This window comes from Lethenteron reissneri, chromosome 34 (assembly GCF_015708825.2).
Source record: "Lethenteron reissneri isolate LAM-NWPU_2019-01 chromosome 34, ASM1570882v1, whole genome shotgun sequence".
Lineage (NCBI taxonomy): Eukaryota > Metazoa > Chordata > Hyperoartia > Petromyzontiformes > Petromyzontidae > Lethenteron > Lethenteron reissneri.
This window is the reverse complement of record NC_083812.1, coordinates 3,897,135-3,924,926: the sequence shown is the minus strand read 5'-3', so window position 1 is coordinate 3,924,926 and position 27,792 is coordinate 3,897,135. Positions and strand designations below refer to the sequence as shown.

The following is a 27,792-nucleotide window of genomic DNA, read 5'->3' as shown; positions in this document are numbered from 1 at the left end:
AATATTACATTTTTCCATTTTTTTATGTCAGCTATTATGCAGATGTGTTATTTTATTGCCGACAGTGAAAGACACTTCTGAGAATAAATGTTTCTTGATTTTCAAAACGTATTCAAGTGTCCATTTCGCATATTTTGTTGATGTTTGTCTCTTGCGTTTAAAAATGCAATCGGTTTGTGCTCCCGTGGTGAAATGAGCCCTCGACCTTGATTATTTCCACTTGGAGTCCAGATTCACCGTGGTATACATTCCACATTACCACGCTGAGGGCCAGTCTTTATCGTTGGAAAGTGAACCAAATGTTGACTGAAGCCTGCTACTGTTGTCTTCCTATCGAGTGGTTTCAGCAGCAGATGTTCATATTATTGGCGCCGAAGGGACGGTGTCTTGAGTTGATCCTGCAATGCGATTTGAACTGACCGTTTTCATGCTTCACAGCCTTGTCCTGTTACCATTTGAGCTACCTCATATCATGACAACATTAAAAAACGAAAATGCTACTTCACATATGCTTGCGTTAAATTATGCAATAGATCATCAATAAAAATGATGCTTTTATCGTGTCCTTGACATTCAAACTGCTAAGAAAGTAAGTGGGCTTGGGCAGGACATGTCACTCCAAGAGTTATGGCCAATTGGGCCAGAATTACAACGGGGAGTGAGAGCCAAGGAACGGGATGCATCCAAAACAGTCACGGAAGCCTCCACTTGAGCCTCAAAACACGGCATGCAGGCGTGATCACGGTCGCGAAATGTGATCGACCTCGCCTTGTATACAGGAGGCCGTTGGTTCAATCCTGACCCTGATGCGTGTATATTTGGAGTTTGCATGTCCGTGGTTGCGTGTATTTCCATTCGGGTCCTCCAGTTTTTCCCTCCACATTTAAAAAAGCCATGCTTTTAGAGTGTTTGGCTGCTATAAATGTCTACATTAGTAGGTAAGCCACTTCGTTGAGCTATCATTTGTAGCCAGGTCGCTTCTAAAAAAGAGCTGGAAAGTTCAGTGGGCCTTACCTGGTAGAATAAAAATAGGTCATGGTTTTTATTGTTTTTATTTTATTTATGATAGTCTGAAATGGCGTTATTTAACGCAGTTCCTGGTTGAGGAGAGATTTGCAAATGAGAGATCTCAAAAACGGCGAGGAAACCTGAACAAGATTTAAAAACATTCAGAGGTCTTCAGATAGGTTCACCAACATAATTGGCTCGACTGACATCACCTCCTGTGATGCAACAATCCAATTCAGCAGCTGCACACGAAGCGATCTCATCGCTCCATCTCCCCGGTGTACGTGCTCCTGGACGCGTTCCACCCTTGCGAGTGAGTGACTTGCTCCGTCATTGTTCGATACGCACAGCAATAACCTTGTTGGCACAATGGCACAAAATAAGCGTTTAACAAACCGTGAGACAGAATAGTAAAAGTAAACATAGAATTTTATTTTGGTAACATAACACACGTAACATATGGCGAAGCAGATATTACATACAAAAGAAAATTCTTATTAGGTATATTTTAAGGTGTAGTTTGGTAAAGCAGTGTTTTGAATGGGAGAATATAGATATACACTGAACTATACAATGTAGGACTGTGAAAGACAGCAATAGCTTCTGGGGGGCTTTTTCACACATTCAGAAGTGGATTGATGATGGCTGATGATGGTGATGTTTGTGTGTGTGTCTATATATATATATTACTGTGCGGAGCGGTGGTGCAGCGGTTAACACATCGCGCTACTAAACCTCACCACCCGAGTTCGCTCACAGCCAACACCGGTGACGATTATCTAAACCGATCCTGGGCCTCCCCGAGGTCGACTCGGCCTCAAATGAGCATCTGGTGCGGCATGTAAACATCGCCACTGGGGAGACAAAGGCGGTCGGGCGTGGTGCTGGCCATCCACTCCCTCGTGTGCTGTGGCGGCCTTCATAGGTGCTCGCTAACAGCACTTGCCCCAACAGTCTGTTAAGGCTATTACGGAGGATCTTTGTTCGATCTCTTCTACATGTGAAGGAGTAAACAAGAATGGGAAACAACACAGCATCGAATCTTTATTTAGCTTGAAGGAATCCGATGAGCTATGAAGCTCTTTTGAACAGATGTCCAATAGGCTGTATGGGGTATCTTTGTCTTTGTTATAGACCGCTATGATTGTAATTATCAGCACTACTGTTTCCACAGTTAGCCTTTTTTCTTTGTTTTTAATTGAGCTGAATGCTGGTCCTTAAAGTTGCTCGCTGCAGCCAGAGAGAGGAATGATTATTATTTTCCACGTGGGAATTGTATTTTTTTTCGGAGTTTCCTATTTTTAAATCCTTTATATTAAGTTCGCTTGCTTGCTTGCTTGCGTGCTTGCGTGCTTGCGTGCTTGCTTGCTTGCTTACGACCGTGCAAACCTTTCGGTCGTTTTTTAACCCACTTCCCGTGATCCAATCGAGCTGACATTTTGCACACAGACTCGTTGTGCGAGACAATTAATGTTCGTGCAATTTTTTTTCCAAAATTTTTGACACTGTTTAGGGAAAACATATTAAATATTTAATTACCAATTGTTTAATACTGCAGACAATCATCTGACCCATAGGTGGCAGCCATCTCAAGCCAGAGGACGAGAGGACTCTAGCCGCCATGCATATAAAGGATTTAGAGTGAAAAACTTTGTTTTTACGGGTTATACTTATTCCTCTCATCCAATTATCTTGCTTGTTCTCCTTCGCACATCGTGTGTGTTTATTGATAGGCAAGAAAATCAAGAATATATTTGCAACTATTTTGGTTCGTTACATTGGCAGGCTTATTGTAATACGTAACCACAGCTTACGCCCACGCATTGTGCATGTAAGTCCGCTGTTGGGTGAAGGCCTCTGTGCGAATTATTGGGATTATTGACCATACCATGGCTTATAGTAGTAGGTTTTTACCCTTTAAACTGGTACAAAACTGACACCTTTATACAAGGCATCATGTTTGCAATAACCACAACACAAGCAGTCAAAATGCAAACAAAAAGAAACAACTCTGATAATGATATGCACTGTCCATATCATTATCATTATCAGAGTTGTTTTATTTTGTTTGCATTTTAACTGCTTGTGTTGTGGTTATTGCAAACATGATGCCTTGTATAAAGGTGTCATTTTGTACCAGTTTAAAGGGTAAAAACCTACTACTATATTTTTCCACTGGTAAAGGAGGTCTCATAGCATACCGTGGCTTGTCACTGCGGGTTGGTGAAGGCCGGGAAGTCGGGGAGCATATAAATAGAGTACAACAACACCTTGTTTTTAATCACTGCTCTCTGCTGCGCCATAAGGCAGCTATGGCTCAACTCTCGCTTAGTGGACGATGATGATGATTGGAATGCCAATGATATCTATCATCAAGGTTGTCTGTCGAAATAAATAAATTCCTACTGGCATCTACGTCTTGTATTATCTGACTAAAGTTAACAGAGTACTTATGATAATCGGTCTTCATATGCCTAAATTTAATAATAGCACACAAGCAACAGGGTGGTAAATTTTTATAAATGCCCACTGATTTACAATAACCGCCTGACTTGCTTCACAACAGGCGATTGAATATTGTGAAAGGGATGTCTCCGCGTCTTACAAAGCAGTACTAACAAAGGGCATCGCAATTAGTGAGATACAGGAATGAGCTTTAAAATAAATGTATCACTTCTCCCTTTTGGCAGTATTCAAGTGGCGTATCTATAAATGAGTTGGCTTGCATTGAAACACGACACGTCACATGGGGTGTTCCATTATTTACAGACCGCGTTTCTTTTCAAACGGCTAGCAACCCTACTTCCCCTGCCTGTACACCCACAGAGCGAATGACATGATACTTTCTTGTGCAGCTTTGCCATTGCACGCCTTGTGACAGCCAGACGTGTCGAGCGTGCTCTTCGTGCAAGAACACTTGCGGTTAATTCTGCGACGACATTGCTCAAGCATATGGGGGTGAGATATTTTGCAGTTGGTCCCGTCTCTTACAGATCCCCAGGAGGACCGTTTTCCCACCCGTGTGATGCGTAGAGATTTTCACTTTAGTTTTCATTCGTATAAATAAAGACCGTTGCATTAAATCTCGTTGATCTTTCGCTGTAACCTCGGCGTCTCTCGCCACAAAAAAGGCCACGCGATTTCAAAGTAGCCGCGGCGCAGATGTGAATTTGAACTCCAGTCGGGGCAAAAATGAAATAACGCGGTTGTAAATTGTACAAAACAGACCGGCCTTGCTACGGAATGAATAGCAGTCATCTCAATGTTAACGGTACAATTCGTTCAGGATACAATACGTACGGGATACCTACGGTGACACAGTGTAGCTGCTGTCCAATACAGAAGCATTTACTGAACCTCCGTGCCTTGTTATACAATGTGAAGGTTGTCTTTATTTCTAGCACAGCCATAGACATTTTCTGAACGCGGAGATCCACTGATTAGAAGAAGAAGAAGAAGAAAGCACAACAAACATACAAACAATAATTTTCCTCCCGGCTCAAGATTTCTATTAATTTTCCCATGTTCGTGATCGGTGACAATGATATGCCTCCATACGAAGTCCTCCATTTGTTCTCTGATTTTTTAAAAAAGCTCACTTTATGTGTAGGTTTCCAAAGACGAACCAGTTACGCTGAAAAAAAGAGAACAAAATATCATCGTGTTAATGTGAATATACGTGGAGTCTGATTTTCATTGGTCAGACGATGCACCGTTTTCTAACGCAATTTGAACATTCGCTGCAGTGGTTAAAATGTGTTTGAACTTTCGGTGGCTTTCCCATTTGTAAAGAGTCATCCTCGTCATTATTCTCATAAAATCTTGAGTTGTGTGTTGTTGTTGTTGTTGTTTGCAATCTATATGCATTGATGTTAAAAATGCTCTGGACTGTTCCATGCAGGGGGCCAAGAAGGTTGTGTGCAAGGGATGCCCTCAACCGTCTCCACTAATTCGGCCGTATAGCGGCTACAGCTGGGGACTTGCAAAGTGTTGGAGAAAATTTCGATTTAAAGCTTTCGTGACTGCAGGGATTCATCGTCTTGGTTCTTTCGGTAAAGTCACGTAGAATGGAAATAATAAAATAAAATATTATTTTATAATATTATTACATAAATTTATTATATTATTTAGTTTTATTTTTATTATTTTATTATTTCCATTCTACGTGACTTTACCGAAAGAAACCAAGAAGATGTTGGAGAAAAGTGGCAGGTTTTTTGACGAAGGTATCTTTTTCATGGAGTTTTTTGGCAATGCTCGAGGCTGGACACGAAGGCATCCAATTGCAACTGTTGGTCCCCTTCTGCATTGGCACTGCTGTCAATAAACACAACGTGTGTCCTGCGTGGGTGGCCTGGGGTTAGAGGAGTGAGGCCAGGACTGCCGAGATCCTGGGCACAAATCATCCAGGCGGCCCAATCGTGGGTAAATTTGGCTCCTCGAGTGTGCGGAGTTGACAGTCTATGTCGAGTCGTCGATGACTGCACGCAAAAACAAGCCGTTCATCGCAAGTTTTTTTTGCACAAACCTTCTAACTTTGAGAATACCAATGTCACTTTCACTACCACTCGGTAAAAACTCGCTTGATAGCAGGGCGCATGGAGGAGGTGTAGCACTCTTAGTGGCAGAGAAGAGGAGGTCACTTGGAGAGCATCTCTAGAAGTTTGTTCTGTGATTGTAACATTCCACGAGCCGTTGTCAAGTAAGGAGTGATGCAATTGGTCTGTGACCGTTCTTCGGTCAACTTTTTTCTGTTATATTTCAATTTAAAGCTTTCGTGACTGCAGGGATTCATCTTCTTGGTTCTTTCGGTAAAGTCACGTAGAAGGGAAATAATAAAATAATAAAAATAAAACATAATAAAATAATTCTCACGACGTTTTCGGCCACAACGCAAGCAGTCGTCCTCAAGTGAAGAACAGGTCTGTCGGAAAGACAGCGTCTTATTGCGTCTTCAGACTCTGTCTTATCGACAGACCTGTTCTTCACCCGAGGATGGCTGCTTGCGTTGTGGCCGAAACGTCGTGAGAATTATTTTATTATGTTTTATTTTCCTTCTACGTGACTTTACCGAAATAACCAAGAAGATTTTTTCTGTTATCTCATTGGATGATGTTAGTAGCACATTGTGAATAAAATGTTGATTTTTTTTAGTTGTTGTTTAAGAAAGACAAACACTCCCTCCATTATGGGCCAACTAAAACCACACGCTCAACCCAAACGACAGGTTCACGGAACTGGAGAGGTCCACGAGTGTTGCCAAGATAAGGTGACACCACAACGCATCATATATCGTACAAGAGCCTCCGTATTCGTATAAGTAGATTCGAATAAATATTGCGCGAGCGAGATTATCGTGGCTCGAATGCGTACGTCGCAAATTATTTCCTGACAAAATATATTTATGAAATAACGACAGCACAAAATGTGAATAAAAAGCTTTGCCCATTTTAAATGAGTATTTTTGCACGCAAAAAAAAAACAATTCCAGGGGTTATATGACCTCATCTGTTTTCGTGATCATTTAATTATTCTTATTCCTTGTGTGACTGGCAGCATGTGACTTGTTTCCACAAACTAGAAGACTTAGTCGCAGTTCGCGTCGAGTGAATTTGAAGTGGAATACATTGAACCGCATCATGACCTTGCATCGTCGTCGTGAAACATGTACCATCGCCGTGACAAAAAATGTGTTTAATCTCGCGGGATCGGATGTTCGTTTTTAGAACAATAACAACAAAAACAACAACAACGTGGGACGGATTCACCTTCTGGCAGGTGGCGCTGCGTGCTGATTGTGGTGGTTCCCAGCCGCTTGCTGGGGGACCGTGTCCACCGTGAGGTAGGTACGCACAGAACTGCCCAGGGGCAGGGTCTTCCTCCCCTGCAAGCTGGAGCGCATGCTCATGCTGGAGCTCTTCTGCTTCTTCGCCTTGCTCTTGTCCCCGTCGGCCGCGTCGCTCCGCTCGCACGGGCAGTCGAGGCAGGGCACGCCGGAGCAGAGGCGCGAGCACAGTTGGCGCAGGTCGGCCTAGGGGGGGGGGGGGGAAACACGAAAAACCGGAGAAAATAAAAAACCCAAAAACCACAAAAAACCGGGGAAAAAAACCCCAAAAACAATAAAAAAAAAACCGAAAAAATAAAAAAAACCTAAAAAACAATCAAAACCGAAAAAATTAAAAAAACCGAAAAAACAATAGAAACCGAAAAAAAAACCCAAAACCAACTAAATCCAACCCCCCCCCCCCGACCTAAAAAAACGACCGGGAAGCCTCATTTGTGAGCGAGTGCCCCTGGCCTGGGTTGCTCTGCAGCTCCCGAAGAAGCTGAGTTGTTGTTTCTATATTTGAAGCTTTCGTGACTGCAAGAATTCATACTCTTAGGTTTTTTCGGTAAAGTCACGTAGGTAGAAAAATAAATAATAAATTATAAAATAATAGAAACATTTATATAAATAACATAATAAATCACTATAATTGTTTCTATTGTTTATTCTTATTTATTTTAATTATTTATTTTTTACCTACGTGACTTTACCGAAAAAAACTAACTGTATGGGTTGTTGTATGTAAAGGTATGGAAGGACGGTAAATATCGTACGCTATTTACACCGCAGTATCGCTAAAATTGCAGTAACCATGTTTTAAAATGCAACATCTCACGTACTACTATTTGCACGCTAAAAATGGCAAAGATCCCCCGTATAGCATTTAACAGACTGTTGGGGCAAGTGCTGTTAGCGAGCACCTATTAAGGCTGCCACGGCACACAAGTGGGTGGGTCGCCAACACCATGCCCAGCCGCCTTTGTCTCTCCCAGTGCTGATGTTTACACAACGTCAGGTACCTATTTAAAGCTAAGTCGACCTCACGAAGGCCCATAAACCAGTTCAAATATTCACCACTCGTTATTGGTCATGCATGGGATTCAAACTGAGGTCACAGGGTTCGTATGGCAGTGCGCTCGTGAGCGCTATGCACACGTATACTCAGAGCTTTGAGCTGAAAGTAAACACTTCACTCCAATCATAGATTAAGCTTTTAATTATTTTCAATATAACATATGAATGAAAATGAGAACTTAATCCATTTACGAGATGGGGAAGAAAAAAAAAAACCTTGCATAATGATTGCTTGGCAGCATCACGTGTTGGGAGTGTGGCTTCAATTATGCTCTGATAAACAAAATAAAGGCTCTTGGAAGCCTAAAAAATACTTAATCCATTCCACATATTTGTGTGCCCCATCATTTGACATCGGTCATGATCAATCCACTGCTGGATGAAGGCCTCTACAGGCAATCGCAATCTCTCACCATGGAAAATGTAACTGGTTAGTACTTGCATGAGAACACGGTGTTTATGGCTTTTGAATACGAAGAATTTCGTGGAGGTATGATGCGAGCAACTGGGAAATTCCCATTAAAACGTGGCAAGAAAGTGTTGCAGATGCAATCAGAAACAGAAGGCATTTCCCATGGTCCAAATGCCAACGATCAATCTCGCATCTGTGCGGGAGCCGATTTAACTGCACACGAGCTAATTTCATTGCTCCATCTCCACAGTACCCCCGCAGGCCAATGCTACATTGGTGTTTTTTGCTCAAATGGGCAGTGACGAGTATTGGCCTCAGAGAAGAGAGGTGCAGTGATCGCTCTTGTTTTTGTACTTGATCTGTCATTTTGGATTAGCTACAGTTCTGCCTTGTTATCTTAACAGGTTCCCTTTCACACTTCAGCTGTCATCTCTTTATATATATATTTTTTTTATATTATCAGGGATGGATGTGGACCATTACAATACTAATCATAATGTTCTTCATTTTGCAAGCCGATCTTCAACACGTTTTATAACAAACCTCAGGTATCTTATATAAACCCATTTTGCGTTGTCAATGTGCATTACGGTAAAAAAAAAAACACACACACATTTTTCGCGACAATGCGTAATGGGTTTGTGTACGTGATTGCTTTTAGCGTTGAACAAGGTCCTATACTTCACGAGTATCCCTCTCGCCAATACCATCTGGACAGCCACCAGCGTTTTGTTTTAACAAGCCCGGCTCTGCGGTCGAGAGCCAGGCAAAGTTGAAATCGGTACATAATTGACATGCTCCAACATATGGTGCCGGATGAGATTGTCTTGGAGAGCTAAAAGGCTCATGGACTAAAACCACAACAACAACAACAAAACCCGCGTGTGTTTTATATCTGGAGACGCAATGGCGCTGTACGTAAATTCACTGAAACGGGTTATTGTGTGCGGTACATTGAGATGGCTAAACTTTACACAACCACTCTACGTAATTTTTCTTGAGAAGAATGTACAGTCGTTTTGTTTGCTGTTAGGAAATTTTGGAACTTTACTCGGGGTTCCACAGTATAATGTTTCACGATATGGCACGGCACAATGTACACTTTCTCAATGAGGTGATTGTTTCAATATCGGGTTTTCCGTAACTTTGTGATTGTAGCTCAAATTGTATGGTATTGTGTTTTTGTCCTTTGCTGTACCGTCGGTACAAATTACATATTACTCCAAAATTCTTCCATCGCAGATCACTCCGCTTGAGCCTGCTATGAGCGAGCACAAGTAAGTATCATCGTGACAATAAATAACACTAATAACGCACACATTGTCGTCAACTATGGAAAACAAATGACATCATCGATTATTCTAAACAGAAATCACAATGTGGCGTTACGTCGTGGAACAGACGATCGCTAGTTTCGTGGATCGATTAGATTATAAAACGTGTCGTATTATCACCAGCATCGGAGCAACCTTACACTTTACTGTAATTGCCTCTGAAACATTAACGTAATTTATGACAGACAGACGAAAACATTTCCACTAAGAAGTCGGGTACAGCGATTCGCAAATCATGCAAATTATAATTTGTCCTGTTAATTCCACGTGTAATAAACTGTGCTTTAAATGACAGGAAAAAATGTAATGCTAGAAGCAAAACGCGGGCAGTGATGAGAAAAAAAAACTGGAACTATTTTGGACACAAATGTAGGATGGACAACAACAAAAACAGGAAAACTAAAAAAGTGTTGTTGTTGCTGGTAATGTTTGAAAAAAAAATGGAAAGATCCAGAAAGGGAGGAAGACCTCACAGAGAATGGGATCGACGACACGATACAGAGATCGGTGCAAGGAAATATGTGGTGCGCTACTTGAGCATATTGACACTCAGAGGAAAGTGGAAACGAATGCCGAAATGTGCGGTGGACAACTACACGCCATCGTGATGGTGATGATGAATGAGAAGAAAGCATTTGACTGCCAACAAATAGATTTTACCTTTGAGACCTCCTTTACCAGTGGCAAAATATAGTAATAGGTTTTTTACCCTTTCAACTGGTACAAAAACTGACACCTTTATACAAGGCATCATGTTTGCAATAACCACAACACAAGCAGTTGAAAGGGTTAAAACCTATTACTATATTTTGCCACTGGTAAAGGAGATGTCTCATAGTGCAAATGCTTACCCTGAGCTCTCAATACTCTGATAGTGCGCTGTCTTTGAGTTGTACGCCTTTTGGTGTCATCTGGTCCAGCACCAATGGAGACTAGGCTCCAAGAAAAGCTGTCTCAGGAGTGGACCAATCAACTTCAAGGACAGTGCATATCATCATCATCATCGTTGTTGTTTCTTTTTGTTTGCATTTTGACTGCTTGTGTTGTGGTTATTGCAAACATTATGCCTTGTATAAAGGTGTCAGTTTTTGTACCGGTTGAAAGGGTAAAAACCTATTACTAGATTTTACCTTTGTTCAGAAAATTATGGGTCACAAATTGGTCAAGCTACACACACAGCCACACGAAGTGACGCTGTCCCTCGTCCTCAGTGCCTCCTACGCACGTGCACAGCAGAGAAACCTCAAGTCCCGCATGTGTCGGTCGATGATTTTGACTTCGCAAAGGTGCATTTTTGTGCGTTTCGTAGAATTACAATACTGCAAAAAAGGATCTCGATTTGCGCATCAGAATTGTATTGCGCGAAATTTCATTGTGTACAATCTTACCGCACAAAAGAGGACGCGATTTCGTGCACCTGGGTGGAAACCTCCCTTCACAATGCGGAGGCGCCCTGCCTGGAGAGATTTATGAAGTACTAGCTGTACTACCCGGCTTCGCCCGGGACTTGTATCTACCACGGCCGGCCGCCTTTGTCTCCCCAGTGGCGATGTTAATACGCTACAGTAGTTAAGTTACTCGTTTGAGGCAGAGTCGACCTAGGGGAGGTTCAAATAATCGTCACCGGTGGTGGCCGTGAGCGGGAATCGAACTGGGTTTGCCGGGTTGGTAGCGCAGCGTAGCGTTAAGCACTACACCCACCGCTCCTCACACACCACACACGCACAGACACACACACAGACACACACACAGACACACGCAGACACACACAGACAGAAACACACACACAGACAGCACGCTAACCACTACACTACCGCTCCCCACACACCACACACGCACACACACAGACACACACACAGACACACACACAGACACACACACACAGACACACACACACAGACACAGGCAGCACGCTAAGCACTACACTACCGTTCCCCCTACACAACACACGCGCGCGCGTCCATAGGTACACATACACGCGCTTGCTGCAGACACACACGACTTTCAGGGTGCATACGGCAGTAAACGACTGAAATAATAAAGCGGCAATGCTGTGTAAGGAACGCCTTAGACCCGCATTATACATTTGTGTAATGCGAGCGTAAACACACAAACACACACAAACACATACACAATACACACACACATACATGCAGACACACAGACAGACACATAACACACATACATACACACACATACAAACACAGAAACACATACACACACATACATAGACACACACATACATACACACAAACACATCCACAGACGTACATACACACATACATACAGGCACGCAGACATACACATAAACACATACAAAAAAACCCACATACATACACACACACATACATACACACAAACACATGCACACACATACATACACACATGCATACAGACACACAGACATACACATAAACACATACACACATACACATGACCCGGCTTCGCCCGGGACTTGGATCCACCACGGCGGCAAAACCGACATACATACACACACAGACATACACACAAACACATACACACACATACATACACACATGCATACAGACACACAGACATACACATAAACACATACACATGACCCGGCTTCGCCCGGGACTTGGATCTACCACGGCGGCAAAACCGACATACATACACACACAGACATACACACAAACACATACACACACATACATACACACATGCATACAGACACACAGACATACACATAAACACATACACATGACCCGGCTTCGCCCGGGACTTGGATCTACCACGCCCAGCCGCCTTTGTCTCCCAAGTGCCGATGTTAATACGCCACACCAGTTACTCGTTTGAGGCTGAGTGGACCTAGGGGAGGTTCAAATAATCGTCACCGGTGGTGGCCGTGAGCGGGAATGGAACTGGGTTCGCCGGGTTGGTAGCGCAGCGTAGCGTTAAGCACTACACCCACCGCTCCTCACACACCACACACGCACAGACACACACACAGACACACGCAGACACACACAGACAGACACAGACAGACACACACAGACACACAGACAGCACGCTAAGCACTACACTACCGCTCCCCACACACCACACACGCACACACACAGACACACACACAGACACACGCAGACACACACAGACAGACACAGACAGACACACACACACACAGACACAGACAGCACGCTAAGCACTACACTACCGTTCCCCCTACACAACACACGCGCGCGCGTCCATAGGTACACATACACGCGCTTGCTGCAGACACACACGACTTTCAGGGTGCGTAAGGCAGTAAACGACTGGAATAATAAAGCGGCAATGCTGTGCGAGGAACGCCTTAGACCAGCAACACATTTGTGTAATGCGAGCGTAAACACACAAACACATACAAACACATACACACACATACATACACACACATACACACAAACACATACACACAGACATACACACAAACACACACATACATGCACACAAACACATACACAATACACACACACATACATGCAGACACAGACAGACACATAACACACATACATACACACACATACACACACATACATAGACACACACATACATAGACACACACATACATACACACACACATACATACACACAAACACATGCACACACGTACATACACACATACATAGAGACACGCAGACATACACATAAAGACATAAAAAAAACCCACATACATACACACACACACATACACACAAACACATACATACACATACATACACACATACATAGAGACACACAGACATACACATAAACACAAACACACATACACATGACCCGGCTTCGCCCGGGACTTGGATCCACGATGCCCCGCCGCCTTTGTCTCCCCAGTGACGATGTTCACACACGACAGCAGTTACGCTTTTGAGGCTGAGTGGACCTAGGGGAGGGCCAGGTCCGTTTCAAATAATCGTCAGCGGTGGTGGGCGTGAGTTGGAATCGAACTGGGGTCGCTCAAGCAGCTTAATGACTGTTTGTACAAAGAACATATAAAGAATCGATTATAATAACCAGGCAAGAGTCCACATTATAGACTGCCAGTACACGCACTCAGCTTCATAAGCAGGCTAGAGTGTACATGATAGAGTGGCAGTACGCTCACCGAGCTTAATAAGCAGGCTACAGTGTACATGATAGACTGGCAGTACGCTCACCCAGCTTAATGAGTATTTGTACAGTGAACATTAAAGTAATCGATTGTTGGCGCGTTGGGTTTAAAAGTAATATTAATAGCACACATTGTGGTGGGGGTGTAGTGAAGAGTAGGAAAAACTTTGATGAATTTACCTCAGAGTGGCGTGGTGGGTGTCGAGGCCTAGTAGCGTGCAAAGCCTGCGGCCTCGCCTAAAATTGTCGGCTTGGAAGAGGCAGGGTACGGGTGGCGTTCCTTCCCCCCCCCCCTAGCGCTCCAACAATACTGTGTAATGGCTATTATTTAATTAAATACGGAGCTTATGAAAGTGGCGAAGGCGTGGCTAGCCGTTGGCAGGGGCAACCGCCGTCCAATGAAACTGCAGCCCTTGGCGAAGGCGTGGCTAGCCGTTGCCAGGTCCAATGAAAGCGGCGAAGGCGTGGCTAGCCGTTGCCAGGGGCAACCGCCGTCCAATGAAAGTGCGTATGGGCCAAAGTCCACACACACACACACACAGACAGACAGACATGAACGATTTTATATATATAGATGCAATCTGTGCCCATTGTATAATACAGTGGCCACGATAAATCTCTGGCTGTGGAACAGCATTGGGCTCCTGTTTGAGACCATCAATTCAATTCCCGGCCACGGTAGGACCTCACTCTCTGGGGTGACGTAAAAATTAATACGGCGAGGTGAGCTTCGATTGACGCAGCGTTAAACGTGGCTGGTCTACGGAGAGGCGCTCTTCATCATATACACAGACAGCAACCCGTTTGTCAATCCACTGCTGGATGATGGCCTCCCGATGTCAAGGTTGGGATCGAACCCACGACCTTCTGTATACCAGGCGAGGGAGTTAACATCTCGCCACCGCGAGCAATATCCCAATGCCCATTTGAGAGCTAAGAAAACGCTGACCCATCTATATACCGTGTGTGTGTGTGTGCACGTGTGTGTGGGGGGGGGGAGCGGTAGTGTAGTGGTCAGTGCGCTGCACTATGAACCCGGCGACCTGTGTTCGATTCCCGCTCACGACCAATATCAGTGATGATTATTTGAACCAGTTCCTGGGCCTCCCCTAGGTCGACTCAGCCTGAAATGAGTACGATGTGTAAACATCGCCACTGGGGAGACAAAGGCGGGTGTTGACCACCCACCCCCTCGTGCGCCGTGCCGGTCTTTCACAGGTGCTCCTCGCTAACGGCACTTGCCCCAACAGTCTGTGCAGGCTATACGGGGGACCTTTGTCGCGTGTGCGCTGTCGCACGCACCCTGAAGCTGTCGTTGTAGAAGCCGTAGACCAGGGGGTTCCACACGCTGTGCGACATGGCGAGGAAGTGTGAGCAGAAGTAGAGGGCCGTGGCAGAGCCGGGGTGGTGAGGCAGCAGCGAGGGCCCGAACTCGAGCAGCGCTTGGAACACGTTGAGCGGCAGCCAGCACACGGCGAACATGAGCACAATGATGCTCAGCATCTTGATCACCTGCAGCGCACGCAAAGGCAAAGTCTCCCGGCGGCGTGCATGGCCGTGCACGATCTGTTCTTGTTCAGCTCTCACGCGATTAACGGATTTAGATTTCAACAATTCCTCCCCCCTATTCTAGATTTGAAGCTTTCGTGACTGCAAGGATTCATATTCTTAGGTTTTTTCGGTAAAGTCACGTAGGTAAAAAAAACATTAAAAAGTAAAATAAAATAAAAATCACGACGTTTCGGAGGCAACACAAGCTTCCGTCTTCAGGTGGTACCGTCACAGCCACGACAGCTATCCCTATCCCCCCCCCCCCCCCGGTTTTATCCAATGGCGCTATCGTCGTCATGCTGTGGAAATAAAAACATGTCATCCGTTCGGATTTCTCGCAGGGCAATGCAACAATTGGTGCTATAGAGGTCGGCCCGTGGAAGCGGACATCACAGAACTACCTCCTGCGATCTCTTCCAAGTGACCTCTGCACCACGCGACGGAGACCAACGCTCTCCCACACCCACTCTGCGTACGATACAAATGTGTGTCGCATTGCAGTCGAATCGATATTTCATTCCCGGAGCTGGGATTAGCCCAATTAAGCGCACGTTCCCACATGTCCCGCGATAGAGATAATGCCCGTTACATGGCAGTCAAACCGAAGCTGGAATGTTGCCATGTGAAGTAAAAGAAAATAATGCGATGGGTTTTTTTTAGTGAATTGGTGATCGGGCTGAGACCATTATCTCTCGACATTTGAAGACCCGGCTTCATTATGGGTGAGCTAATACTCAGATTAAAAGCCAGGATCTGAACCCCCGTGAGCCATCCGGGGTCACCTCGTTTGTCACTCGCTTCTCACTCTCAATTTAAATTTCAATACAAACAAACAACAACAACAAAAATCGTGGGGGGAAAAAAACAAAACAAGGTGACGGAGATGCGGGAAAAGCTGGACTTGCTGTGAATGGCTTTTCGGGGAGAGCCGCACAATCACCGCACAGCCGAGCCCCACACTCCACCTTCCGCTTGGAGCGCTCCTGGTGGAGCTCGCGGTTGTGGTCGACGTTGCCAGGGTGTCCGCCGGCCCCACAGCCGCACGGCCACGCTGGAGTAGGCGAGGGTGAGCACCAGGAGGGGCAGCAGATACGTGCCGAGCAGCAGCGCCACCGTGTAGCTTTGCTGGTATCCGCGGCTGGGCCAGCCCACCTCTAGGCATTTCCCCTTGCCCAGCTGCAACAGCGGGACACGCGGCGCCACGGATAACGTCGTCGCTGACATACGGACAGGCCGACCTCACCCCCTCCCCTCCCCTACCATTGATCCATCAGCTAGTCATCACCATTGATCTATCAGCTAGTCATCACCCACGTTTCATCAACCGTTTGTCACCGACTCGCCCATCACCCACCCATCATCAACTCATGACTTATTCATCACCCAAACATATGTCAGCCCCCCCCCCCCGCCGCTCCCCCACCCATTACCCATTCCACCACCCAGCTTTTCACCCAGCCATCACCCATCCTACTGTCACCCACCTACTCATCACCCAGCCACGATCACCAGCCAGCGCACACCTATCACCCGTTCAACATTCAAACACCACCAACCTTTAAGCCACCTACCCACCCATAATCCGTCAAACCATCACGCACTCATCACCACACACAGATCAACCACCCATCGCCCATTCATCAGACACAACCCGATCACCCACCCAAAACTCACCCATCGCAAAAACCATTACAACTTGTTTCCACTCCCTCCTGTGCATCTGGCTGATGACGTTGGGTGTTGTTTCGATCGAGGATCGTGCGACATGGATTTGTTGGTATGGGTTTTTTTTATTCCACCGTTAATAGTAAAACGTTGGAGCCGAATGATCTTTGCCTTTTAAAGCATTGTCAAATTACTTGACGTGGGCGCCTCCGGGTTCGAACAGCATGTCGGGGCACGGAGCCGGCACCGTTGAGACCTTGGGTTCAAAGCTGTGCAGTCACCCGTGATAACGCCGGGTCATAAGGTGCTGCAAGTTGATGGCCTCAGCCCAAGTCACCACTGGGTGCACGAATGGAAAAAAATTAGATTTTCCACTTACTGCGAAAATTAAAATCAGTTTTATTTTGTTGTCACATGAGATGAAACACTCTTTGCCATGGTGAAATTGATCAGAATCAGAGTATGGGCTATGAAGCAATTTTTCACAGATGTCTAGTAAAATAAAAATAAAATATGCCACGAGTCTAATATAGAAGGGACTTTCAGAAGTGGTTGCGCGATTTAAATTTTCTGACGCCATTCTCTGACACAAGGCGGTCAATTTGCCCGGTTTAAAAAAACAGTCTAAATGCAATTGTATTCGTCACGTGACAACATGGTGCCAACAGCACATTTTGGAATATAATTGGAATTTGAAAAAAAGCGAAAGAAGCATATCTATGGAGCACCTGCACTCTTTCACAATTCAGCTGATTGCCTGCTGAATATCTGCTTGTGTTTCATTCTCTTGGGATGTTGGCAAGTCACAGAGGAGACCAAAGTGAAAGCAGTGATTTAAAAAAAAAACCCAAATGATGAGGGAGAGATTTGGAGATTGGCCGAGCCTTGAGCCGGTCACGTAGAGGCTCGAGAGAAGGCCAGCAGCGAAAGTGTTTATAAAGGGAGGAAGAAGGCCGGAGGAGGAGGTGGATGGAGTGGATGAAGGTGTGAGGGCAGAGGGGGGGGGGGGTACGTCACGAGGGAATGGAGAGAAAAAAGAATGTGTGGCGAGGAGGGAATGTGTGATCTTGAGATGCATCGCAATGCATTCATTTCCAGCGAATGGAATGAAACTGGTGACAGCTTGGGCCTTATCGGGAAAAAAACAGCACAACAACACCGAGGCAGTTTGAGCCCTACCAATATAAAACACGCGTTGGGAAAAAATATATATACATAATCTTCACGCATTTTGTCTCGTCACTACTGGATGAAGGCTTTCCCGAGCACTCCCCACGTCCCTCGCAGCCCAGTGCGGCTACCGTTCGTCGTGCTCTTGAGCGTGAAGCGATCTCATCGCTCCATCTCCACGGCGAACGTTCCCTTTTTGGACGCTCTCCCTCCTCTCGCTGCCGTTACAACTCCGGTCTTGTCCACCGTTAGTCAGCCTCACTGGCGTTGTCTTTTGCCCACGAAAACAATATGACGGTCGCGTAAATACAACGTTTAATAGGTCAATGCATTAATGGTGGCATAGGTCGTACGTTACAAACGATTTTTTTAACTCTTAAGCTAAACATTTTGGGGGATTTTACCAGGTCAGGTCCACTGAGCTAGAAAGCGCTTTTTCAGAAAGGATCTGGGGCCACACATAATATCTCAACGAATTGGCTTATCACGTGAGAATGTATAGCATTGACATACCACAAACGCACGTTTCTAAATGTGGAGGGAGAACGCGGAGAACCTAGACAAAAATCCACACGACAACGGGGAGAACACGCAAATTCCAAATATACAGCAGCAGGCGTCAGGGTCGAGATCAAACCCACGGCCTCCTGTACACCAGGCGAGGGGGTCAACATCTCACCACCGCAGCACTCTACAGAGGCTGTTAAAATTATGTCTACCTGCATGAACAATGTTGTTTCATTGCGGTAAATTCAATTAGGGGAGCCTTGAGTCCAGGTAGAGTGTGGGTAACGTGACCTCTTCCAGCCCAGCTGTCCAATGTTGGCAAATTGTCCCCAGAAAATAGCAGCACTCTGCTCGCAGTGGTGTACAAGACCCAGCGAGGGTGGATATTTTACCCTCAATTCACAATCGGAAGAGCAGCGCTGTTATTGGCGATACGATGCTGACGCCTTCATCACCTAGGCGGTGGCACGGCGTCGTTAGTGGCACGTTCGGAGCTTGCTGCAGTGGCCGCCCTGGTGATGATGACTGCGGTGGTATTATTAGCCGTAGTAAATATGCGCCGTCTGCTTCACGTTGGATGACAAATGAGCTCGTGACGTCAATCTCCGTACTAGGCTGTTGTTGTTTTTCTGGCGTAACGGTACAGCAACAAAACGAAACATAAAAGCCAAATTCGGAAAATTAAAACGCTCTGAAATGTACGTGTCAATCGCCGGCCTTTACTCCAATGAACTTGGCAGGACCCTCGTGAAAAGGAGTCCTGAAACTCTGTGTGGCTTTTCTGGGTCAACAAGTATAACACGTTAATTTAAAGGTGAGAATCAATCTCGCCACGTATTCCTGCGGTGAGAAAAAATACACTCCGGCGTATAATTGCGACAATTAAACTATTGCGTGCAGTTATCGAGCAACCCACTTATCCAAATGCACGCTGGGGTCAAATGCCCCCTTGCTCTTGGTTGAGGTGGAACCCTCGGGGGAGGGGGGGGGTCTAAAATTGCAGGAGGCAATACCTCATGGCGTGTACCGTAATGACTACTTCGGTGATGAAATACAAAAAAAAAAAGATATAATTCTCATTCGGCTCGGAGGGTTGATCGGCCAGAGAAGGTCACAGCTGGCTCTGTGGCTCTGAGACCGCACCTTCTCCCAGGGAGGTGGATGGGTTGGGAGGGAGGGAGGGAGTGAGCGAGGTGGACGGGAAGGTGGGAGGGGTGGGATCACGGAGAGAAGGGGACATGTGGCGGCAGGGAGAGCGAGAGCAGCTTTAGAGAGTGGGCGTGAATCGTGAGTGTGTGCGAGACGTGGATCGGTGTAGGGTGGCGGTGAGCGCTACGCTGCGCTACGAAACCCGGCGACCCGAGTTCGATTCCCGCTAACGACCAATAGCAGTGACGATTATCTGAACCGGTCCTGGGCCTCCACCTCGGACGACTAAGCCGCCCAATGAGTACCTGGTGCGACGTAGAAACATCGTCACTTTGGGAGACAAATGCGGCCGGGCGTGTTGTTGTAGTACAGAGTTAGACTGATGGCCTTAATCTAAGTTGTCTTGTGGTTGTTGTTGGTTGTTTGACTTGCATCCCACTGGGATTTTTGCACACAGCGTTAGTGTACGTTGTTTTTTCTGCAATATTTTTCTGTCTTTTCTTGGATTTTCTGTTTGCAGTTAGTCACATATTCAATTTAAGATGGTTTTTGTTCATGTTTTTTTTTGTTTGTTGCGGTTGCACCTGATTCAAGAACCGAATGGCTCACAGGGCTACACCTAATACATGAACTTGAACGCCACCCACCCCGTTCGTCTGCTGTGCCGGCCTTCATAGGTGCTGTCCAACAGCACTTGCCCTCCCCCCCAACTGTCTGTCAAAGGCTCATGCGGGGATGAGGGAGGGGGGGGGGTCTTCATCTCGTGCGAGACTCACCCGAGAGATGCCCAGTTGCACCGACGAGATGCTGATGGACACGGCCCAGATGAGGGCTATGAACACCTTTCCCCTGGACTTGGTCATGCGCGAGTGTAGCGGGTGACACACCGCGTAGTAGCGGTCGATGCCGATCGTCGTGAGCGTGTAGATGCTCACGGACACGGAGAGGGTCTGAAACGCGAGGGAACATCGGGCGAAGGTTGTTGTTTTTTTTTCGATTTAAAGCTTTCGTGACTGCAAGGATTCATCTTCTTGGTTCTTTCGGTAAAGTCACGTAGAAGGGAAATGATAAAATAATAAAAATAAAAGAAAATAAAATAATATTTTATTTAATAAATTATGTTTTATGTTTATTACTTTATTATTTCCCTTCTACTGGAAATAATAAAATAATAAAAATAATACATAATAAAATAATATATTATTTAATAAATAATGTTTTATTTTTATTACTTTATTATTTCCCTTCTACGTGACTATACCGAAAGAACCAAGAAGTAGTTTTTTTTTGTTTTACTTCCAAATGCTGCACCCTCGGCTGCATCCGAGATCTCTTCCCGATTTCTGAGATCCCAGCTGCGACGCTGCCGGATTTTAAGGCGAACGCGTTTTGTAGAAAAATGTACTTAAGACAACACTCGCCGCTTTGTCAGCGCTCAATGCCTTCGTAGCAGCAGGTACTTTTTAGTAAAACTCAGTTGAGATGCAGCCGGATAGGCAAGAGAAAATAAATGTGGTTTTCAGACGAGACCCTAAAAAAAAAAAAGTGGTTTTCAGACGAGACCCGTAAAAAAAAACCTCGACTGACGGAGCATCTTTCGATTTAAAGCTTTCGTGACTGCAGGGATTCATCTTCTTGGTTCTTTCGGTAAAGTCACGTCGAAGGGAAATAATAAAATAATAAAAAATACAACATAATAAAATAATTCTCACGACGTTTCGGCCATCAGACAGACCTGGTCTTCACCTGAGGACGGCCGAAACGTCGTGAGAATTATTTTATTATGTTTTATTTTTATTATTGTATTATTTCCCTTCTACGTGACTTTACCGAAAGAACCAAGAAGATGACGGAGCATCCCTAACAGACTGGGGCGAGGCATTTCAAGAACGCGGCGTCTAACGACTGAAAGTTTCATCGCCCACTGAACGCAGATGTATCCCGCTACATGTATCACAGAGTGCTACATGTCGCGAGATAGCTTCCTGCTCAGCGACGAATTATTTTTCAGGGAATAGGGCAGCCGCCGTAAGAATAACAATTGCCTCGACTATTCAGACAGGGCAGTGGCATCCTTTTCATCTGGTTATTTGTGACAGAGGTGGTCAACAAATATATTAGTTACAACAGTGTATTGAGATAAGGCACTTACTGATTATTTTCTTAATAAAGCGCAAAGCAATGCTCACCGAGTATTTCTTTTTCCTTCGTCAGAGAAACTATATTAAACTTTTCTAAATCAGCTTTTCGCCATTAACATATTTATATTGCATCTTAGGTAGCAGCAGCAGCAAGATATATCCTGGTTTCGATACACGTGCAACAACAACAAAACCTACAGTATACTAATATTCGCAACAACCCAAAACAAATTGGGTTAGGAAGAGATAGCAAGCGATTGCCCACGGTCATCTCGATACATATTTCCTAAGGATTATTTCCACCATGGAGGTCTGCATTGCGCGAAGGTTTGAGACGCCCCCCCCTCCACATTAGCCCCCCGCGCTTTGCAGTAATCATTCTGGGTAAATGACACGTGATGCTCCGAGTCACCGCGTGTCACCCCCCCCACCCCCCCGTGAAATGAACGTGCAGCAGTTCACTGTTATTGGCGGAACGTTTTAAAACCCCACGCGTCTCTTGACATTCGCGGTGGACCCCCGGCTATTGCACGTGCAATTCGATATATATATTTTATCACCCGAGGGGAGGGAAGGGATTTTTTTTTTCTCCTTCATTCTATTTATTATTATATTCGTATTATTATTCCCCGTTATAAATTTACACGCGTTTACGCGCGCTTATTGACAAGCTGCCATGAAGCTCTCGTCAACCGCTCACGGCCCCCTGACGCCCTGGGGGTGGAAAGGGGGGGGGTCACTCGTCACAACGAGTGGGGAAGCCTCCCTCCTCGTGTCTGTTTACTCTCGAGTCAGTGGGGGTGGAGGGGGGGGGTCTCACCCCCGCGTACCCGCGCCCGGCGCGCCGCGGTCACTCGCCTGCGCAAATCTCACGAGGGGGCACAGCAGGGCGCCGAAGAGCCAACTCTGCAGCAGCACCTCGGTGAAGGTGAAGGGCAGGCAGAAGAGGGCCATCGTGAGGTCGGCCAGCGCCAGGTTGATGAGGAAGGCCGAGATGTCGGTGCGCGCCCGGCGACCCAGCGCCAGCACCCAGACGACCACGGCGTTGCCGGAGAGCGCCAGCACCGTGGCGAGGCCGTAGAGTGCGATGATGACCGCCTGCCAGCGAGGGCCCACGATTGGCTCCGCGTCCTCGTCGCCAAAGACCTCGGTGACGTTCGGCCCCGTGGAGCCGTTCTCGCCGACGTCGCCGACGACGCCGAAGACGCCGTGTGGCAGCGGTGCGCTCGACGAATTTCCCGGCATCTCCATTGTTGGGATCTGAGCTCACGCACGCGCACGCAGGCGAAGATTCCACAAACACCACCTCCACCCCCCACCAACCTCCACCCCACGTAGCCCGTACAGGCTGTTTGGGGCAAGCGCTGTTCGTGAGCACATGTGAAGGCCGGAATGGCGCACGAGGGGGTGGTGTGGTCAGGAATCACGCCCGGCCGCCTTTGTCTCCCGAGTTGCGATGTTTTTACAACATCACACCGGGTACTCGATTGAGGCTGAGTCGATCTAGGGGAGGCCCAGGACCGGTTCGTACACACAGAGAGAAAGATGCCCCATGTAACTGTTGAGGCAAGTGCTGTTCGCGAGCACCGATTTAAGGCCACCACGGCGCATTGAGGGGTTGGTGTGGCCGGAGACACGGCCGGTCGCTGTTGTCCAGCTAGTGCTGATGTTTAAGCGCTGCACTGGATACTTATTTAAGGCTGAGTCGACTTAGGGGAGGCCCAGAACTGGTTTAGATCATCCCCACTGATGTTATCCACAGCGCGGTGCGCTAACCGCTACGTCACTGCTCCACAACGGACACGCGCACAGACGGGCACACTCACAGTTGTCATGTGGAGAAAAAAAGGCAAAAATTAATACACTGACAATGACTGGTCCCGTAAATTCTCCTCCCACAATGTCCATTTAAGTCGAATTATAACCATTTAAAATTATAACTCACTTTCTGCAATTTTCACACCGCGTCCGACCCACCCGCCATTAGAGTGATCGGGTGGATTTCATTTCACCAGGAATACACTGAACATTGCCTTTGATTTATTCGACGAAGCCTCGCCTTGGCACGAGACGTCTACTTCGTGGCTCATGCTCGAGGTGTGTGGCAGTTGCTGAGAGCGAGCGTGCGTGCGTGTTTGTTTACTGGGTATAAACAAGGAGTGCCTGAAGAAAACCCCACACGCGTAATTGAAAGAAAAAAAACTATCAGAAAAGTCAGCAACCCACAATTGCCGTTCTGCTTTCTCTCCGGGCACCTCCCCTGTCCGGTGCGGGGCATTTAATCGATTACTTATTTACGGTTACAACCATTTGCTCGGGAAAGTTCGCGTTGAGTTGAGTCTCAAGACTGTTTTGTAGGAGGATCGAGCTGGCAGGGCCTGGCCCGAGGAGCGCGAGGTCACGTGTCTATCAGATGTCTGAGGAAGCCAGACGGGACTGCAGGTGCTGAGGACCAAGGCCAAGTGAGAATAATACTGGTTGGAACCTCCTGGTACCACCAACCCACAGGGGATTATTGTGTCCGTCCGTCTGTTGTGCATCCAAACATGGGAGGGGTGGGGCTGGGTGGAGAGGGGAGGGTGGAGAGGGGCTGGGTGGAGAGGGGAGGGTGGGGAGGGGCTGGGTGGGGAGGGGAGGGTGGGGAGGGGTGGGGGGTGGGAGGGAGGGGTGGGGCTGGGTGAGGAGGGCCTGGTCACCCCGTGGTGCCCTTACAAAACTCAACGTTTAACCTACTCACGCCGGCTTGTGGTCGCCCTCACAGTCGGGCATATTTGCGGAATACACCACGCCGCCGTTGACCCTGGCCATTGACTGAGCAACCCAACGTTCCTACCAGCTCCCTCCGCAGGAATGTGTTAACTTGGCTCACCGATTATGAAAACCATCTCATAAAGTGTCCTGTGTGCACGTGTGTGCGTGTTGTGCTGTCGGCATCGCGCCATCAGGCGGAGAATCTATTCGGAGATCTTATGGAGCGGTGGAATCTGTGTGTGTGTGAGGGATGTCTGAAAAAGATTTCGTGACCTTTTTCGGTGTTTTTTCTTTTACGCAGCTGGGGGAGTGGGGGTCGCACTTTTCCACGCACTCTGTAATGAGATTGTCAAGGTACATTTAACTTTTTTTCATTCTCAGAACTTGGATTTGTGTTGGCGAATGAGGTAGGAAACCAAATATAATGATGTATTTGTTTTGCAGCGATCGGCTGGAAAACAATCAGCTCGCAGTCCAGTTCAATCACAGGGAGAGCTGGCCACAATCATAACCCGGAGCTCAGTATTACCAGCTCGCCACCTGGCCACCTCAGGGGATCAGATATTTCTAGGCGTTCGGCATGAACACATTCCTCCTGCGGAGGGAGCTGGTAGGAACGTTGGGTTGCTCGGTCAATGGCCAGGGTCAACGGCGGCGTGGTGTATTCCGCAAATATCGCAGACTGTGAGGGCTGGCACAAGCCGGCGTGAGTAGATTAAACGTTGAGTTTTATAAGGGCACCACTGGGTGACCAGCCCCTCCTCACCCAGCCCCTCCCCACCCTCCCATCTCCACCCAGCCCCAACCCTCCCATTTTTGGATGCACGACGGACGGACGGACACAATAATCCCCTGTGGGCTGGTGTAACCAGGAGGTTCCTACCAGTAAAATGTAAAGCAATGTAAAACTATAGGCCGACTCTGCCGTATGAGTAAAACCAATATATACTCTTTTTTTAAATGTCCGATTAACATATTTTGAAAAATCTGATTTCAGTAGCTATAATCATACACTTGACTATATTTGTGTTCTTGTTGTTCTACACCTCCATGATAATTAACATCTGTCTCTTGTTTTTTCGCTTTTGAGATGTCCTCAACTTTTCTGTTGAGCTCCTCGTCCGCACGTCCGTGCGTGCGTGCGTACGTAAGCAAGTACGGTTGAACTTCTTTCGCACCGTACGTACCCCAACCGTGCGGGGAGGGGGCGGGGAAGGGTTACCAAAAAAGAGGAGAGGGTGACCGCTTCCCTACCGCCTCTCGCCCAACACGCAAGGCTGGAGATAAACCCTTTGCTTCGTGATTACACGCGGTGGAATTTTGTTGTTGTTGTTGTTGTTGATCCTCTCGTGATCACTGCCTGGGTGTTTTCTTTTTTTACAAGAGCCAGACAGCAGCAAGATTAGTTGGGGTGTGAAGTTGACAAATCATATCCAAATAAAATCTCGCCGCACGTCAGACTTGTATATATTTGTATTAATGCCCTGCCTGTTCCCTATCGCGCCGCTATGGTGCTTAACACAGTTTCGTCTATACATCTTTCACAGATTCATTTTTTTTTACATCGCTCCATAACACCCTTGGCTAACGTAGGCGACACAGGGCGGAGGATGGTGGAGCGGTGGCACAGCGGTTCGCCCGCTGCGCTGTGAACCCGGCGACCCGAGTTCGATTCCCGGCCACAGACTAACATCGGTGCCGATTGATATCGAAATAAGTCCTGACCAGCCCTCCGCTTCGCCAACCTCCAATGACCAGCATGGTGAAGTATGGTCAAAAAAACCCTCGACCGAGGCGGTGTGGGGAGGATTTCATGCAGCAGCGGATTGACATGGAGCTGTATATGTATTTATTATATACCCACAGCATGCTGCGGTGGTGTAACGGTGAGCACCCTGGACTTTCAGATATCTCCGATTCGATTTATTCCTGCGTGGCAGGTTAAACAATTGCCCAGTTAAAGTTCCCTCTGCCTCCATCCATCCAGCAGTAGATAGGTTTACACCGCAGTTAGTCGATCGGTAGGTCGCGTGCGGTTGTAGCAAATGGGATCTTCACATCGATTCCATACGTCTGGCTGGTGTGGAAGAGTAGGCCAAATACCATCTAAAGGGGGTATCAAGTTCCTTCCAGCTAAGGCTGTTCTGACAGCTGTGGTGTAAGCAAACAATTGTGTGGCTATGCTTCTATCTCTGTTTACCCAGCATGTATAATATCCTAAGGCAGCATGATCATAGCGCTGCGTGTCTAGTATTTCTGAACAAATATGCATCGGTTAGTATTCTAATGCATATACACAATTTTTAAACGATGACACGAACACACGAAACGTGCTCGTATGCATTTAAAACACGTGTTTTGCCTGATTTGGCACGTAAAATATAATTCAGACGGTAAGTGTGGATTCAAAAGCCATTAAATATCCATAAAATAATATTGCTCGATTGGTGCAAAAAAAAACAGCATATCGTGCATGATAGTGTGCGTTTAAATGTGTCAGTTTGACACGTTCTCAAAAAAGCCTAAAAAAGCCAATTAAAACGGCAGCTGTGCCCTGCTGTTCCCTGTGAAAGTCATTCGTCCTTTGCCAGGTCTACGGTCGATTTTGGATTATACCATCAACATGTACGGTCACCTCTTTGCCAATAAATGTGTCGCTTAAGGTAATAATGCGGCAATAACAAAAGCACACAAGCAGTCGGTCTTGTATGCCACTGGGCACCCCATTGCGTATACACGAATTAGTATCGGGCACGGCACAAAGGCGTACGGAGCCACTTGCAAATCATTACCCAGGTGGCTCATGGCACGGAGATCTCACTGCACTTTTGTTCGCACGCAGGGAAGCACCTCAAGGAGTTTGGTGATTTTTTTTTCTTTCTTTGGCACCCTTCAAACAGCTTCGCGGGCTAAATTTCGATTTAAAGCTTTCGTGACTGCAGGGATTCATCTTCTTGGTTCTTTCGGTAAAGTCACGAAGAAGGGAAATAACACTGTCTCCCCGACAGACCTGAGGACGGCTGCTTGCGTTGTGGCCGAAACGTCGTGAGAATTATTTTATTATGTTTTATTTTTATTAATTATTTTATTATGTTTTAT

The 27,792-nt window shown here is 46.5% G+C and overlaps 1 protein-coding gene across 1 annotated transcript in view; it reads right to left on the bottom strand.

Annotated features, from left to right (window-relative positions):
• Positions 1-3,043: 3,043 nt before the first annotated feature.
• Positions 3,044-27,792, bottom strand: part of LOC133350487 (neuropeptide Y receptor type 5-like) — a 32,474-nt gene continuing 7,725 nt past the window's right edge. Inside the window, exons 2-7 of the mRNA XM_061564826.1 lie at positions 22,801-23,202; positions 20,578-20,751; positions 16,256-16,486; positions 15,062-15,388; positions 6,777-7,039; positions 3,044-4,642 (exon numbers count right to left, since the gene is read on the bottom strand). Of these exons, the coding sequence (XP_061420810.1) occupies positions 4,609-4,642; positions 6,777-7,039; positions 15,062-15,388; positions 16,256-16,486; positions 20,578-20,751; positions 22,801-23,202 (1,431 nt within the window). The 3' untranslated portion in view covers positions 3,044-4,608. The remainder of the gene's footprint in view (positions 4,643-6,776; positions 7,040-15,061; positions 15,389-16,255; positions 16,487-20,577; positions 20,752-22,800; positions 23,203-27,792) is intronic.